General features: G+C 41.2%; 1 protein-coding gene and 1 non-coding gene across 7 annotated transcripts in view; both read left to right on the top strand.

The window, feature by feature from the left end:
- asb3 (ankyrin repeat and SOCS box containing 3) overlaps positions 1-18,562 on the top strand; it is an 84,711-nt gene that overhangs the window by 39,652 nt on the left and 26,497 nt on the right. For all 6 annotated transcript variants that reach the window (XR_013888269.1, XM_080200466.1, XM_080200462.1 and 3 more), the window contains exons 6-7: positions 6,925-7,102; positions 7,879-8,076. Coding sequence is in view for 5 of the 6 variants with exons in the window: in XM_080200466.1 (XP_080056592.1) it covers positions 6,925-7,102; positions 7,879-8,076 (376 nt within the window). In the remaining variant the exon portion in view is untranslated. The remainder of the gene's footprint in view (positions 1-6,924; positions 7,103-7,878; positions 8,077-18,562) is intronic.
- LOC145351286 (U2 spliceosomal RNA) lies at positions 17,304-17,491 on the top strand. Its single transcript, XR_013888386.1, has one exon. It is a non-coding gene; the product is annotated as a U2 spliceosomal RNA (small nuclear RNA).

Raw genomic sequence — 18,562 nt, forward strand, 5'->3', positions numbered from 1 at the left:
GAGTTGTGAATCTTTGGAATTCTCTGTCCTATAAGAATCCTTGTTGAATATAAAGTTGAGGTGGGCACATTTTCTATCTCAGGGAATCAAGGGGTATGAGGAGCTAGCTGAAAAGTAGAGTTTTGGCCATGGTTGTATTGGGAGGCAGACAGGATCAAAGGTTTACTCTTTCTGTTCCTTATGCTTTGAATGTTCTTAACTATTATGAATGGTGGTAGACAATTTAACAGCTGACAGGTGGAAGAGGAAGAGGTGAAGAGCCTGGCATGCCAGTGCAAAAAATCAGGCTAAATCATTTGCAACCATCTTCAGACAGAAGTACCAAGTAGATGATCCATTGCTGCCTCTTCCTGATGTTCTCTGTATCCTGAGACCAATGGCCAATTTGATTTACCTCATGATACCAAGAAGTGGCAAGAGGGATTAGATACAAAAACGGCTACATCCTGATAGTAATGCTGAAGACTTGTACTCCAGAATTGACTGCTGCCTCCCTAAACTATTCCAGTATAGCTACAACACTAGTATCTACTTGAGAATGTGGAAAATTGCCCAAGTGTGTCCTGTCCTTAAAAAGCAAGACAAAACTCAATCCAACCAATTACTGCCTCATCAATCCACTCTATATCATCAGCGTAGTAATGGATGGTCTTGCTGACAGTGCTCTCAAGCTTGTCATACTCTTGTCTGTGAATTGCTGGAGACAATGAACATTTTTACGATTTGAAAAAAATGGTATGGCCCAAGATGGGATTTCAGGATGGATCAGGTGACTTGTTGTAACTTCTGCACAGATAAAAATTGACTCCTTTTGATTCCTATTTCTGGGAATCATTACCACAGGATCACAGAATTGTTATGGTGCCAAAGGAGGCCATATGGCCCATTGTGTCTGCACTTCCTGCCAAACGAGCATCATGATTTGATGCCTTTCTCCAGCTTCTCCCCATATCCCTGCACATTGTTTCTATTTGAGTAATCATCTAATGCCCACTTGGGTGTCTTAACTGAACCTGCCTCCACCACTCTTCTATGCAATGCATTTGCTTCTTTTGCAATTCACTTTATATGTGTTCCCTCTCATTTTTGATTATTTTGTGAGTGGAACCAGTTTCTCACTATCTATTCTGTCCAGCCTCTCATGAAATTGAACATCTTGGAGAGAAGGCAGATAAGAGATTTGACAGAAGAACAGCTCAACCTTTCCAATTTGTCCTCATAACCGAAGTTTCTCATCTCTGGAACCATTCTTGTAAACCACTTCTGCACTCTCCAATGCATTTACATCCTGCCGATTAGTGTGACATTCAGAACTGTGTACACTATTCCACCTGAAGTCTAACTAGCATTTTGTATAATTTCAGCTTAACCTCCTTGCTCTTGTACTCCATGGCCCTATTAACATAACTCAGAATATTGTGCATTATGAGCTGCTCTCTCTACATGTCCTGCCACCTTCAAGGATTTGTGCACATATACACCCAGGTGCGTCTGCTCCTGCACCTCTTTAAGCATTTATCCCTTATATTGTCTCTCAATGTTTTCACTAGCAAAATGCACCTCTTCACACTTCTCCACATTGAATTTAATCTGCCACCTATCTTTCCACTCTGTAACTTGTCTATGTCCTTTGAATTTCTACACTGTCCTCTTTACAGTTTACAATGTATCCCACTTTTGTGTCAATTGCAAACTTTTAAATTGTTCTTTGCACACCAAGATGTAGAATGTTAATACTAATCAGGAAAAGTAAGCATCCCACTACTGATTCCTGGGGAACACCATTACAAACCTCCCTCCAGCCTGAAAAATCAATAGACCATTCTCTCTGTTTCCTATCATTCAGCCAATTTTGTATTTACTATGCTACTGTCTCTCTTATTCCATGAGCTATAATTTTTCTCAAGTGTGTTGTCTGGCAGTGTATTGAATGCCTTTTGAAAGTCCATGTACACCCCATCAACAGCATTACCTGCATTGATACATTCCGCTACCTCCTCAAACTCCGGAAGTTAGTTAAACATGGTTTCTCCTTTAGAATTTTTTTAAATTAACCCACATTTTTCCATGTGACCACATTTAAAATGTAATTGTCTGTGAGTGGAGTCTCCTTTGAAAGTACATTTTGGGTACAAAATCCCTTGTGAATTTACACCTTTTATTTTCGGAACAAGGAACTAGTTACCCTAGACTGTGTCTAAAAACCTGCAACCTAACCTAACAAAGAGTGCTGGGGAGAAGTCAATTTATCACAAGCAAATGTGAACTGCTGTCATTCATCCTCAATTTTGCGGCAGTGGCTTCTAACTTCAAATAATTAGTATGGACAATGGAAGGATGAAACCTGGCTTGAGACAGCAAATCACATTATTTCAAGGACAGGCCAGGGCCACGTCAGCCTGGGACAAATGGCAAGAAGAACAGAACCCTGCCTAAACAGCAGCCAATATCTACAGGTTGAGGGGGACCAGTTTGTTTCACTTGCAAAAATATATTTCTTTTCTACAGAAGTTATGCTGCAACTTTGTCTGAAAATCCAAGACTTCCAACTTACATTCACCTTCAAAGAACTACTGGAGAGAATTCCATCTAAGCCTGCAACAATTTAATCTTAAAGGAAAATCTGAACATGCGATTTGTTTTCTTATTATTCCATTTAAGTGTGTGTGTCATTACGAAAACTCATCTTGTCTGTATATGTCTGTGTTTGAGCGATGATGTATCATTGCGTTTGCATTCTGATTGTTATGTGAGTATACATTTCCCTTTTCTTTTGATTTAAACTCACCAGAAAGCCTGTAATGTTTCAGTCTTTTGAAATTGCAACACTAAAAGGATTTAAAACACAGTCTACAAATATACATCATATTGCGGCCAACCCAGAGCTGAGGGAGGAAAAACTACAGCACCACTGCTTCCCTTCTGTATCAAGCGACACTCAGAAACATTGATATTCAGATTGGGTTTTACCATGGAGGATGGGTATAGATTTTGTTTTTGGACCAATCTTCTCGACCCAGGAAGCTGCTTCATCAGTGAACTTCCACTAATAAAGTCAGATGTAGGGATGTTCGCTGACTGTTGCACACTGTTCAGTGCCTGAAGTTACTGAAGTCATCTATGGCCGTGTGTTGCAACACATAGAAAGCATTTACACATAGGCTGCACAAGTGCCAGGCAATAACCATCTCCAATAAAGAGAATCTGGCTATCTTCTCTTGACATTCAATAGCATTACCCTGTCTGAATATCCAGTCATCGACATCCAGGGGCATTGTCATTGACCCGAAGCTTAACTCGTTGAGTTTCTTCAACACCAACACCGCAGCTACAAGAGTAGGACAGAGGCAGGAGTGTGACGGTCTACTCTCCAGTTGCCTGGAGAATTGCAGCTCCACCACCACTGGAGAAGCTTGACAGCGTCCAGGACAGAGTAGCTTGCTTGATTGGCACCACAATTCACCACCTTAACCATTCACTCCCTCACCATCTGCCCGATGCACTTCAGTGACTCCTGTGATAGCACCTTCCAGACCCAGTATCTCCTAGAAGCGCAAGTGCAGTTGACACATGGAACACTGCCACCTGCAAGTTCCCCTGCAAGTCTCTTGTCATGCTGAATTGGAACTATATTGCTGCTTTTTCACTACTGCTGGGTCAAAAACCTGGAGCTCCCTTTCTAATATGGTGGTTATATCTACACCATATGGACTTCAATGGATCAAGAAAACAGCTCTCAATCAGCTTCTCAAGGACAAATAGGAATGGGCAGCAAATGTTGGCCTTGACAGCAATGTCCACATCACATGAGTGAATAAAAATAAAGCATAATTCAACAGCTTTCGTGCTACTTTGTTGTGGCAGAAATAATGAATGTTCTGTAACTAATATAGCTAGCCTGAACGAAGCACTATTGTTGAACACCATGTTTGTCCAATTAGCCCATCCAAAAATGGGTTGTAGAATTGTACTACTTCAGATAGGATGCTAATGTGGATTAAAAATTTGGCAAAGTGTTACATAATGGCAGTCAATTCAACAAGTACAGGGTGTGCTTGGCAATAAATTGCTCTGACATTTAATCAGTACATGAGCTGTTTTTGTCCTTCGACAATTTGGAGAAGCTGGCATTTTCACTTAAGTACAACCTGTTTCCAGTGTTTTTGCCTGATTAATTTGTCTGTCTTTGTCAATTGGGCTTTGTGGATGAAATTAGGTAATATGTTGTGGATTTTAGGGATTTTAACTTTATCTGGTTTCTTTCATCTATTACTTTAGAGCACATCAAGTATTCTAAATAACAACAGTTATTACAGCAATCAATAGGGATGTCTTTTAAATGTGGCTCAGGTTTTTGTATCTCATACACCTGCATCAGCATTGTAATCCCAGCTGATATCTGGTAAAATAGTTTGCATTGTACCTATCCCCATTCATTTTATCAGTAGCTGATAAGTAGATTGGCACAGAATTTACATATAATAAATGTGTTTGTTCAAAGAACAAAGACAAGTTCAGCAAAGGAACGGGTTCTTTGGTCCCCTAAGCCTGTGCCGATCACGATGCCCTAACTAAACTAAAAAAACCTTCTGCCCTTACTCGGTTTCTATCCCTCTATTCCCTTCCTATTCATGTACCCATCCAGATGCCTCATAAATGTTGCTAATGTTCCACTGCCTTCTCTGGCAGTGTGTTTCAGGCACCCACCATTATCTACATGAAATTCTTTCCCTGCACAGCTCCCTTAAACTTTCCCCATCTCATCGTGAACCTGTGCCCCCTTGTAATTGATACTTCCACTCTGGGGAAAAGCCTCTGACTATCAACCTTGTTTATGTCTCTCATAATTTTGTAGACCTCTACCAGGTCTCCCTCAGCCTCTGTCTTTCCAGTGAAAACAATCCTACTTCATTCAATCTCTCAGGACAGTTGTTTCTGAAATAGAAAATCCAAATAGTTAATCCAGATATTTTCACTAGCGCGTGCAGTATAAAAGTGAGTTTTTAAAATAGAGTAGCTATCATTACATATGCTATGTATAATTAATTTTGCTGCATTTATTGAAGTGATATGTATATTATTTGAGCTTTGTTAGATTGAACACATAGGCAAATTCTTTCTGCTATACAGATTCATTCAGATTGTTTTATGTCTAATAATTACAAAATGATGTTAACAAAGCTTAGACTTCTGGTATCAAGGTGGAAATAGCGAGGCATCTTGAGGGGAATTGCTTGATAGAGCAGACGCAGCACGGTTTCGTTAAGGGGAAGTCGTGTCTGACAAATTTACTGGAGTTCTATGAGGATGTGTCTAGGGCGGTGGATAGAGGAGAGCCGGTGGATGTGGTCTTTCTTGATTTTCAGAAGGTGTTTGACAAAGTGCCTCACAAGAGGTTATTGCAGAAGGTAAGGGGGCATGGAGTTGGGGGTGGGGTGTTAGCGTGGATAGAGGACTGGTTGTCAAATAGGAGGCAGAGAGTGGGGGTCAATGGGTGCTATTCGGATTGGCGGTTAGTGACTAGTGGAGTGCCTCAGGGGTCGGTGCTGGGGCCTCAGCTATTTACCATTTATATAGATGATCTGGAGGAGGGAACCGAGTGTATGGTGTCGAAATTTGCTGATGACAGCAAGATTGGTGGAACGGCAAATTGCGGGGAGGGTGTGGAGAGTCTGCAGAAGGATCTAGATAGGCTGGGCGAATGGGCCAGGAACTGGCAAATGGAATTTAATGTTGGCAAGTGCGAGGTGGTCCACTTTGGTAGGAATAATGGTAGGAAGGATTATTACTTACGTGGAGAAAAACTGCAGCAGGCGACGGTGCAGAGGGAGCTCGGGGTCCTTGTGCATGAGTCGCAAAAACCCAGCTTGCAGGTGCAGCAGGTGGTCAGGAAGGCTAATGGGATGCTGGCCTTCATAGCGAGGGGGATTGAATATAAAAGTAGAGAGGTCTTGCTGCGGCTATATAGAACATAGAACATAGAACACTACAGCACAAACAGGCCCTTCGGCCCACGAGTTGCGCCGATCACATCAACACCTACCAATCTATAGACCTATCTATAACCCCCAATCCCATTAAACCCCATATACCCACCCAGAAGTCTTTTAAAAGACCCCAGCGCGTTCGCCTCCACCACCACTGACGGCAGCCGATTCCATTCACTCACCACCCTCTGAGTGAAAAACTTACCCCTAACATCACTTCTGTGCTTTCCTCCCCGCATTGGTGAGACCGCAGCTGGAGTACTGTGTGCAGTTTTGGGCGCCGTACTTACGCAAGGATATTTTGGCCTTGGAGGGAGTGCAGAGGAGGTTTACTAGGCTGATGCCGGAGTTGAGGGGGTTGAGCTACGAGGAGAGGCTGAATAAACTAGGCTTGTACTCGTTAGAGTTTAGAAGAATGAGGGGAGATCTCATTGAGACGTATAAGATGATGAATGGGATGGATAGGATAGAGGTGGAGAGACTCTTCCCGCTCAGAAAGGATAGCAGGACTAGGGGGCACAGCCTCAAGATAAAGGGGGTGCGGTTTAGAACGGAGTTGAGGAAGAACTTCTTCACTCAAAGGGTGGTGAATCTCTGGAATTCTCTGCCCGTTGAAGTGGTGGAGGCTACCTCGCTAAATATTTTTAAGACGCGGGTTGATGGGTTTTTGATAAGCGAGGGGATTAAGGGTTATGGGGAGAGGGCGGGAATGTGGAACTGAGCCACGACAGATCAGCCATGATCTTATTGAATGGCGGGGCAGGCTGGAAGGGCCAGATGGCCTACTCCTGCCCCTATTTCTTATGTTCTTATATAGATAATTAGCTTGTTGCTTAATGTTTCCAATGCATTGCACAGTGGTCTAGGGAAATGACTCTTCATCCATAAGCCATGAACTAAATTTGCAGCAAGATAAACTGTTTAATCTACTTTGCAGGTTCTAATGTTAATTGTCAAGCCTTTGACAAGGCCACACCATTGTTTATAGCAGCTCAGGAAGGACATACAGAATGTGTTGAACTGCTGTTGTCAAATGGAGCTGATACAAACCTTTCGTGCAGTGAAGATGATTGGCAGTTGCCCATTCATGCAGCTGCCCAGATGGGAAAAGTCAAGTAAGTAGTCACAGACTTGAATTATTAAAAAGATATGTATTTTGTTCAATTTGTGATTGGAAAATATATTTTTGAAATTGATATTACATTGCTGGGTACATGGGGGATTGAGAAACAGAATTAAATACCATAAAGTAGAATTTGCATTGCAATTCTAGTATTTTTAGTAATTTTAAAAGAAGAATACGTTATTGTTAATTAGAAAATTTAGAATTTTCAGGGAAGCAAGCCTAAAACATTTTCTACTCCCACACACAAATGTATCTTCTAAATCTGTGCCTTCAGTACTTGATTTTCATTTTCTGACTCTCACATTCTTTTCCTTCTGGTACAAGTAAAGGATGTATGCCTACTGCTTAAGTTACAAAGACTTTGTAACTATGCGCTTTCACATGTCAGAATTGTTCTTCAATTGTCAATGTTTTGGGGACGTGCCAATTTTTTTTATTTTCTAGGTTGACGCATGTGCTTTTGTACTTAGCATTTCATTGAGAAACACTGTTGCAGTGAGTACACTTGGCATGGATAAATGGTCCTCTTAAGTAGTCTCAATCAAAACATGGTCTTAGCCTCCGCAAAGATCTCACCCATTCTACTTAAAATTCTTTTATGGCTTCTGTTTCAAAATTTCTTCAAGTAAATTTGTACATGTTACATTAGTTCCTTATCATTCAAAGTCTTGCATTATTTACAATTCAATACGAGACCGCAGAGTGTTTTTTTCTTGTCCTGTGTGAATTCACATTAATTTCATAACATGTATGGATTTCTGGTAGGGTGCTGGAATTCTTAATACCTATCACTGATCGAATATGGGATACTGGGAAGAATAAGGTGAGCCCAGTCTATTCAGCGGTGTATGGAGGACAGCAAACGTGTTTAAAAATGTTACTACAGGCAGGTTACAGTCCCAACGCCCAGGAGTGCCCATTGTATGACTGCCTGTCGCCATTGTGCATGGCCTTTTCTCGGAGGTAAGCTATTCAACTTTGAGATTTGACTACTTTCTGCAGAATCGTAAAAGGCACATTGTGTGTGGTTAAGGATGCATAGGTTTTGTAATACTGTGTAACATATATGAGCGTGAAATAGGACTGTACTTTATGCACTGCAGTGAACAAGGGGCACCAGCCATTAATTGCACTTGCCCACAGATTTTCAGTGGGGTAATGCAACTTTTCCAATGCAGTGTCTACTGCAAGAGGTCTGGCAGCTGTGAACAGAGCAACCATAAATTTCCTTAGCCAGCAGATCGCAGAACGGCTGCTGGACAGTACCAAGAGTCTTAGCCCAAAGTTCAAGTTAAAATATTTAGTTCCATGCCAGTTGATGTACGTCAGCAAATTAGAGCGGGGTGGGGGGGAGGATTGAGAGAGATAAAAGACTGAGCATAAAAGTTTTTGTTTACCTTCAAATTTTATTAACTCTCCAATATTATAGTAGCAGTAACTTGTGTTTATATGACACCCTGTAAATGCAGGAGCTTCGCAGGAACATGACAAAAACAAATTTGACACGAGCCACATAAGGTATTAGGGCATGCATGGGCAAACAGGACTGCTTTAAAGTAAGAAAAGGAGCTAGAGGAGTTGGGAGAATGTCAGCTTAGTTTTTAAGTTTATTTATTAGTGTCTGAAGCAGTCTTACATTAACATTGCAATGAAGTTACTGCAAAAATCCCCTTGTCGCTGCACTCCGGTGCCCGTTCAGGTACACTGACGGAAAATTTACCATGGCTGATACACATAACCAGCACTTCTTTCAGATTGTGGGAGGAAACTGGAACACTCAGAGGAAACCCATGCAGACACCAGGAGAATCGAACTTGGGTCCTTGGTGCTGTGAGGCACAGCTAACCACTGTGTCATTGTATCGCCCAGAGCATAGGGTCTTGGCAGCTGAAGACACTGCCAACAATGGTGGCGTAATTAAAACTGGGATTGTGCAGAGGCCAGAATTGGAGCAATGTAGTAATTTTGGAAGGTTGTAAAGCTGGAGGGGATTAGAGAGAGAGAGAGAAGGTGAGTCCATGAAAGGATTTGGAAATGTGGAGAAGAACTTGAAAATTTGAGGCATTCCTTAATGGGAAACCAACATGGGTCACAGTGAACACAGGAATGATGGTTGAGCGGGATTTGATGTGAGTTTGGGCATGGGCAGCAGAGTTCTGGATGATCCCAAGAGGATGATAGAACTTGGAAGGCTATCCATGACTGCACTGAAGTTGTCAAGCCTAGAAGTAACAAATGCGTGGATGAGGAGGGATGTTTTACCATTGTCACAGTCATATGGAATATAATTTTTGACATTGGTTAGCATCGTTTTAGTATTGCAACGGTGGAAACCTCCTTGAGGCTTTTGAATGTTAGGAATGCTGGGCATGGATAGTTCAAAGACTTTGGAGAGAAAAAGGAAGTCGGAAATGGAGTGGTAGTTTTCAGGATTGGAGGTTTCAGGTTTTTCAAGGAGAGATGTTGACGGCATATTTAAACAAGAAGCTGCAGGGATAGTATAGTAAAATTCCAATGAGTTTCAGTCTTGGGGGATCTGCCCCACATTAGTGTTAAGTGAAGCTTCATGATAGCCAAAGTGCCTTCATTCTCACATGAATGCATCCCAATGCAATCTGATTTGTGTCAAAAACAACAGATACAAATAGCAAATGAAAACAAGGTTAAACAGTAAATGTGTGGCACTATCTTTATTCAATTTGTTCACATCTTACAACAGCCTGTTCTTGTAAAAGGCCAGAGCTTTACATTGAAAAATGTCAAGAGTTAGCTCAAGAAAATTTCCGTAATCATCATCTGCTTAGAATGCTGTCTTCCGACGTACAAATGAGTCCACCATGTTGTCAATGCAGTCAAACATGTTGTGTGAAAACCTGGAGCATGGCTTTTGCAGCATCAGCTAACTAATTCACAGCGCCATGGCAAATAAATTCTAATTTTATGAATACTTGTAGCAAAACCTCAATTCAGTGGCTTGTTAAAACGTGGCAGTCTTACACAATTACCAAAGCTTTTGTTTGGAAGTCAGTACGCTACTGTTTGTGCAATTATTCTCCCATCTTGTCCTAAATCATCTTGTGCGTCAGTGACAAAACAGCTCGCTGATCACAAGTCTGACAATATTTTTACTGTTGAAGGTGTATGATGTAAACCTTCTAACCTTTGCAGGTTACTTTGCTCTTCAGATATGACATTTGTGAGAAATAATGAGATAACAGTCAACGCCTAAGTTAAATACTATTGTCTTTACTCAGTTTGGTAGGAATGTTAGTTTGATGAAATACTCTCATTTGCAATAGACTTAGTCAAGACATTGTAAATATAATGTCCCTGCGTGTGGTCACCCTGTCGATTGTATTCTTCAGCAATTGAATACATTGCCTGGCCAAAACACCGAGTAACTCTTTATAATGATTTGTCCTATCCAAATCCATCTGAAGCTATGATTGTCCAATGAGGATTCTTAATACTTTGTTGAAGTAACGACATTAAGCTCTGCCCTCCTTGGTGTCACACATTTCAGAATCGCAAAGTAATTACACAATGGGTGGGATTTTACAGCCTCGCTCGAGTGAGACTGGAAACTTCCACCCGAGATCAATGGACGTTTCCTTTGTCCATCCCTCACCTGCTACAATTCCATGGCGGGCGAGGTGGTAGAACTGTGGTGAATGAGTCTTTCAAATTACTGATCGCTTGCAAGTTGTTCCTTTGTGAATTAAAGATAGATTTTATCTGATAAAGGATAAAGAAAGAAACATTGCTCCTTGTGCAATTTGTTTACAAACAAAGAACAAAGAACAACCCAGCACGGGAAACAGGCCCTTCGGCCCAACAAGCCCGCGCCGCCGCATCACCCTACACCTATTCTACCCTACGTATCTACAAATAGAACCCCTGACTTAGCCAGATTCAGGGGAGAATAGTGTCAATTTGGTAAAACCAATCAGCCTAAGAGCACATCTTTGGGGTGTGGGAGGAAACCGGAGCGCCCGGAGGAAACCCACGCAACCACAGGGAGAATGCACAAACTCCCACAGACACAGGCCCAAATCCATGTATCTGCACAGCTAGCAGTGCTAGTCACCGAGCTGTTGCGGCGCCCGTCTACCGGTCCAGGATCAAGCACACACACCGACACGAAGTACTAGGCCACTCACGGAACCTCCAGGAGCAGCCCACGCACGACCCACCGTGTGCATGCCCCTCGTTTGACAACGAGGTGGACCTCCACCTGCGGAATAAAAAGACAAAAACGTTAATCACAAGCCTGCCTTTCCGGTGTCTCCCGAGGTTCTAACCCTTATTTAATAACCCCTACCATAACCCTCCATCCTCGTTTCACTCATGTGCCTATCTAACTGAACCTTAAATGAGTCCAACGTTCCCGCCTCCACCACCCTACTCAGTAGCGCATTCCATACCCCCACTACTCTCTGCGTAAAGAACCTTCCTCTCATATCCAAATTATACCTCTCCCCCCTCACCCTTAAATCATGTCCTCTTGTATTTGTAACCAATCTAGGGAGCAGTCTCTCACTATTGACCCTGTCTATTCCCTTCAGTATCTTATGTACCTCTATCATGTCCCCCCCTCAGTCTCCGTCTTTCCAAGGAGAACAGTCCCAGTTTCTCCGACCTTTCCTCGTAACCCAACCCCTCCATGCCAGGCAACATCCTGGTAAACCTCCTCTGCACCCTTTCCAGAGACTCCACGTCCTTCCGGTAGTATGGTGACCAGAACTGGATGCAGTACTCCAAATGCGGTCTAACCAACGTTCTATACAACTGAAGCATTAGACGGCAGCTTTTAAACTCTATACCTCTTCCTATAAAGGCTAGCATTCCATAAGCCTTCCTGACAACATTCTCCACTTGTGTCACAACCTTCATGGATTTGTGAACCTGCACTCCCAGGTCCCTCTGTGTTTCTATACTCCTAATTTGTCTACCTTTAATCACATAGCTCCTCTCTACATTATTCCTTCCAAAATGCATCACCTCGCATTTGTCAGGATTAAATTCCATCTGCCACCTATCTGCCCAATGCACCAACCTATCTATATCCTGTTGTATCACCTGACAATCCACTTCGGTACCCGCCAACCCTGCCATCTTGGTGTCATCAGCAAACTTGCTGATCACACCACCTACGCTCTCTTCCAAGTCATTTATGTAGACTACAAAGAGGAGAGGTCCCAGTACTGAGCCCTGCGGCACACCACTGGTCACTGGCCTCCAGCTGGACAAAGTCCCCTCCACAACTACCCTTTGTCTCCTATTACCCAGCCAGTTCTCAATCCACCTAGCTACCTGACCTCGTATCCCATGCGCCTTAACCTTTTCTACCAGCCTACCATGAGGGACTTTGTCAAACGCCTTACTGAAATCCATATAGATGACATCAACGACTTGCCCATCGTCAACCGTTTTTGTCACCTCCTCAAAGAATTCCACCAGATTTGTAAGGCAAGACATCCCTCTAACAAAGCCATGTTACATATCCCCAATCAGACCGCAACGCTCCAAATGCTCATACATCCTACCCCTAAGTACTTTTTCCATTAATTTCCCTACCACCGATGTCAAACTCACCGGCCTATAATTTCCAGGGTTATCCCTACTACCTTTTTTGAACAGCGGTACCACATTTGCTACCCTCCAGTCTTCTGGGACCTCACCTGTGTCCAAAGAAGAGACTTATTTGCACTTCGAATGAAGAAAAACTCTTGACATCATCAATTAATGTCAGTTTGTATCAGTTTCTCTAGCTTTCAAAACCATTAAGTTAGTGAAACAGACATTTTAGCTCTGGCCTCTTGCTGAACATTCCATCGTCTTAGAAGTGTTATTTTCTATCACAGACTGGTGATTCTGTTTATCTGCAGTGAAAGAAAGGCTGCAGCTTTTTAACAAGTTACTTTACTTTGAAAGGTTTTCTGGCCTTCGAATCTTACCAGCATGAATTACAGTCAGTTTCTGTCCCCTTCATGCAGCATATGGCCTTTTGTATTTCATACAATTGATGCTCTTCCCTGGTTTGAATAGCTTTTTCAAATCTCAACCACTAACTACACTTGTGGTGTGATTAACTTGTTGTTGGGACTGATTAATATATTTGTTATTTTAATAAACAACTTGTGAATATACCCAAGAACTTCCCTTAAACATTCCAACTATTCATATGTTTCTACAAGAAGTTCTAATTCCAAGATGTACACTTGCTTCAAACAACAGTTCAACCATGCATTTAAAGGCTTCTCCATCTGTCTCTTCATCCATGTTGTGGACAATTCCCATTGAATTCTTGACTTATTAAGCTCTTTAATTCAGACTCAATGTTGCTATGAACTCAATTTAATTCCCTATGACCAATAATTTATGCTTAATTCCATACTGATCATTTTAAAGTTGGGTTCTCTATGGAGTATGTGTTGCTGGTTTAAAACATCCTCTCACTTTACTGACCACATTAACCATTTCATGTTAAGCCCTTGGTCAAGTAACTGAACATGTCTGAGGCTCATTCTTTAGTGTATTTTGCCATGCATTTCCACGTGGCCATTGCTGGCTATTCTTACCAATATCCCAATATCATGCCAATTAATATTGAGACACAAGCCCTGCTTTGACTCTGAGGTGATCTTGCCAAAAGATTAAAGGGATCTCTGTCTTAAAATCTATGCTCATTTCACCCTGCATGGTCCTGATAGTGGCCAGCCTCTCAAATACAGCTTCCTTAGAATGTTGATAGGCAAAATACAAACATCCCAAAGAGAAACTTGACAATTTATTGTACTCTTTCCCAAAATTCCTTCATTACTACTTGCATCATCTCCCCAGAGCACTACACTGTCCTCGGCTTATTCAGTTTGGCAAATACACTTCATTCACGATTTGTTATTATAGGAACCACCGCATGATGCACTTTATAGTGCAATATCATTCACGTTGGAACAATTTTAATTCAGTTAACACTCATTAATGACTGAATCCCCAAACCATAGGCTGACCTTAATCTACTAAAATGTATGGTCCCTTGTAAAAGGATCAAACACTTCTACCCTCTTGATGTTTCATACTATCACCTGATTCCAGTGACTTAAACTTTCATTGGATTGTACCTGGGTGATTTTTAAAATTCATAATTGGTGCTGTAATTTTCCCATTTCTATCACTAATTCTCAGTCAACTCCTCTCATTCAAACTCACAAACCCATTAATAACCTTTCTGCCTTATTTAAGACTTCTTGAGAAACGACATGGCCCAATACAACATTCTCATAAGCTCGTTAAAGCAGAAGGCAAATGTTTCCATTTGACTCTAGGTATGAACACATTGGGTGGGATTTTACAGCCTCGCTCAAGCAGGACTGAAAAATACCCCCGAAGTCACCGGACATTTCTATTGTCCACCCCTTGCCTGCCCCGATTCTGTGGCGAGCTGGAGGTTGTGCTTGTCTGTCCCTTATTTTAAATAATTTTTCTTTCTTAAAAATAACCCATTCTGAGCAACAATCAGAGTATGGATTCCAGGTTTGAAAGTGAAAGAATTTTTACAATTTGTATGAGGGTGAGAGATTCACGGGAATTGCACTTCTTTTGATTGGATGACTGGTTTTCCTGTGTTTGCAAACCTCACAGTTCTATGCATTCAACTAAAAGATGCATATTCATTATCTTAGCTTTTTCCACCTTTTGCTTTTGATTGTCTACTTCTCTCTAAGCTTCAATTTCCCTACTCTTATCGACTCACTGACTCTTGCGATAATGTATTTTTAATGCACCAAGTTTCTTTACCCTTTTTGAACTCTCTTGTTCCTCTGTTTTGTTTAACAGTCACTTGTTGGTCACTGCCTTTGCCTTAAATGTCTTATGTTTCTTCTGTTAACCAAACTGTCTGTTAGTGGTATCTTCGTCTCTCGCATAATGGGCAGAACTTAAATTGCCCTGCAGTGAGTTTGATGATGGGATGGGCATTTGATTGAGTGGGATCAATCATGGGTAGGGACTCCACCACCTTCCCAACTCCACCCTGACTAAGACCGGGCTAACAAGGTTTTTGGATGGCCTTCCCATCCCACTGACAATTGAGACGCAAAAGGTGACAATTAATTAACTAACCGGCAGGCCTGTTAATTTACTTGTAGACTTCCAGGGATTTTGCTCTTAGTCAGGTATACATTGCCTGATCAGGGACCTGGAATGGGCAGTTCACTGAGAGCTACCTGCCATCATTCTTCTGTGGCTTGGAACCATCAGCAATCCTGGAGCTCTGGTGGGTCCATTACTTGCGGTAACCATCACATCTCCGGTAGTTCAGCTCAGTGGTGCACAGCTGCTGACCTCTGACCGGTAGCTCTTGAAGGTAACATGCTTCCAGTGGAAGATCTGCTGTTGCCGTATGAAGTGCCAAATTGACACTTTATTTGATGATCTTCCCAAAAGTAGACTATGCAAGGCTTGTGCTGGCTCTCCAGCTGGATGGTGAGCCCTGCCCCCAGCGTCAGCATTAAATTCCGCCATGATGATGAAATGGGTATAGCCACTGGAATTAAACCATACCCACTCCTCCTTGAGAGGCATCTTTGCTTCATGTCTTTTGTGACTATTTTGTAATTGGATCCCTTCCTCGATTGTTTTGCCCTATATGAGAGATCATTACCATCTGCACTATGATCTGTATCCTCCCTTTTGGGAGGGGCAGTGTATTTAAGAACTAACTCATCCATAGTTTACACTTTTGGATTTTGATATGTATTATTCTCACTTGTATCCTATTCTTGTTGTTAGTTGTAATGTTCTACCCCTTGACAAGTTACTTGACTTTCAACATGAAAACTGAGAAATAATGAGAACGCGCAAAGCCAAAATTAAGCACTATTGTCTTTACTAGATTTGATAGGAGTACCAATAACAATAAAATACACCCATTAACAGTACACCTGTTAATCACAATTGCATTACCAGAAGGCATACATATAATCACCCAGATCCTGTCAATCATATTCATCAATTGACCAAATTGCTTAGCAGAAGCAGAGTCACTATTTCTAATGATGTTTATACTTTACAGGATGGGCTGCATGTTTCATTGACAAGATTGTACTGCCTTATCAAATTCCATCTTAAGCTGCAATTGTCCAGTGAGGTATCTAATTCCTTATTCAAACTATATTAGACTCTGCCCTGATGTTTTACTTCTGTTTTAAACTTCCTATAATGTTTTTCCATCTCTTTTTGGATCATGCAGATGTCTTAAGATCCTTAACAGCACACAACAGCAATTTCCTTCTTAGCTCCCAGATTTCAGAACCACAAGATAATTTAAACAATTAGAGTTATGATTCTTGTAAAGATAAATAACCCAAAAGAACCAAGCTTCCCAAATGTTCCCCCAATGGAAAAAATGGATGGGCAAGATTTCATTTACTTAACAATCAAACCAAAATCAACATAAATTAAACACAAATTAACAGACAAATTGTATTTAATAGAAACCATGAATTACGTTTCAAATAGCTAATACAACAAAGATTTGCTGGCAGTCCCTTTAGGAAATATGGCACCGTGTCCAGCCCCAAAGCCCTTCACACTCTGTCACTCTCCAGTAAGGTTCAGCTCCTCTTTGCCATGCAGGATTTGATCGTAAGTTGCTTCTGCCAACAGTTTTACTCCATCTCAGTTCCATAGGTATGGTTATCACCCAAAGGGCTCAATTTTGCAGAACCTTCTTGAATTGAGTCAGAGCAATCCTGATTCCCCAGAGTCATTCAAAAAAAACTCCGCTACAAGGTGTGGGCACCTCTGGTAAAAACTGAAACAGTGAGGATAACTTTATTTCACCAACCTGGTTTGAAAAGCAGTTTTCAGCTTTTCATTTGTCTTTCGTTTGCCTCGCACCCATTGTAACTCCCTCCTTCCCCATAAGTTCAAAAATTACAGGTTTTGAAGCACACCGCAGGGTCCCTCAAGTTATTAACTTCTTCTGAGTTGTTGCTTTGTGAATGAAAGATCATTTATCGTCTAAGTAAACACAAAATGGAGTTTGTATCTTTGCATTTCAAAAGAAAACATACCCTGTCGTCATCAATCACTGCCAGTTTCTGCAGCTTTCAAAATGTTTAAGTTAGTGAAACAGACATTTTGTGTCCGTGTTATTTATTGAAACATGAAGTTTCAGCAAAATAACAGCTTGTCGGCCTTTTGGCTAAGATCAAGTGTAGTATCGACATGCTGTACTTGGTTGAAGTCATTGGATTACACCAGCTTAATTTGAAGCAATTTTTTAAAGCGGCATCTCAACCTTTTGGCTAAGATGCAAATGAGATCAAGCCTTGGAGGAGGTGCAATGCCTACTCCAATCAGCTTGGATCATGTAAATCAAGCCCAAGACAGGAGGTGAGAGCCCTGTCTTGTCAGCTTGGATCGGGAATGTCTCAACTTGTTGGGACTCTGAATTGGACTTGATTGCATTGAATTGGAATTAAAAAAAACAGCTTGTAGGCATACCTGTTTATTGGTTCTAACCTTATTTTACTACCCTGGTGTCTTGCTGGATGTTCCATTGCCTCAAAAGATTACTTTCTATCACAGATCAGTGATTCTGTCCACTTTCCATGACAAACAGCATGCAACTTTTAACATGTTAATTTATCTCAAAGTTTTATGGCCTTTCTAATGCATGCTGCTAAGATTTGGTTAATTTCTGCATGTTACCTGCCTATTTCAAACAGAATTCTGTACTCCGCTCAAACTATCAATTTCCACTGCATTCCCCATGTTGAATAGCTTTCCTAAAACTGAACTGCAAATTTCACCCAAAAATAGATTAGTCAAGAATATCGAGCCTCTTAAGCCACTATGGCTGTCTGAGTCCTTCATTTTGAAGGCTGTTTCAATCTTTCTGTCTCCTGCTCCTACAGTGACTGAGATGGTACCTTTGTTGTCTCGATTGTGAACAGTTTCCCCTTTAAGATAAAGAAGGTATGATTTTCCTGTGTGTGCTGTTATTTTGAATGCAATTCAGCTTTATTGAGGAAACATGCACGGAAAAGTGCATGACGCCACAGCAACTTGCACTCCTTGAGTGATCTGTGACGTACCAGCACCAAGTAGAAGAGAGAACTAGTATTTGGGTATAAATTAAATCGTGTTTGTGCAACTGAAAAAGTAATGTATGTCTTCTGCGTTTATAATAGTTTAGTAATGCATTGTGCAGTACCATTTATATTGTTTCATTTGTCAGAGAATAGTTATTCTGATTTGAGAAACTTAATTAAAATGCTGATTTCATTACTTCGCAATACATTTTTATTACATTTGTTAAACCATTTTGTATATTCTCATTTTCTTAAGTAGCTTCATTTTACATTCTAATTATATGCAGCTGTGATTTTTTTAAAAACAAACTAGGCAAACAACGATCTTTCTGTTTTGATGTCAAATT

The sequence above is a fragment of the Carcharhinus amblyrhynchos genome, chromosome 12 (assembly GCF_965287045.1).
Source record: "Carcharhinus amblyrhynchos chromosome 12, sCarAmb.v2.hapA, whole genome shotgun sequence".
NCBI classification, from domain to species: Eukaryota; Metazoa; Chordata; class Chondrichthyes; order Carcharhiniformes; family Carcharhinidae; genus Carcharhinus; species Carcharhinus amblyrhynchos.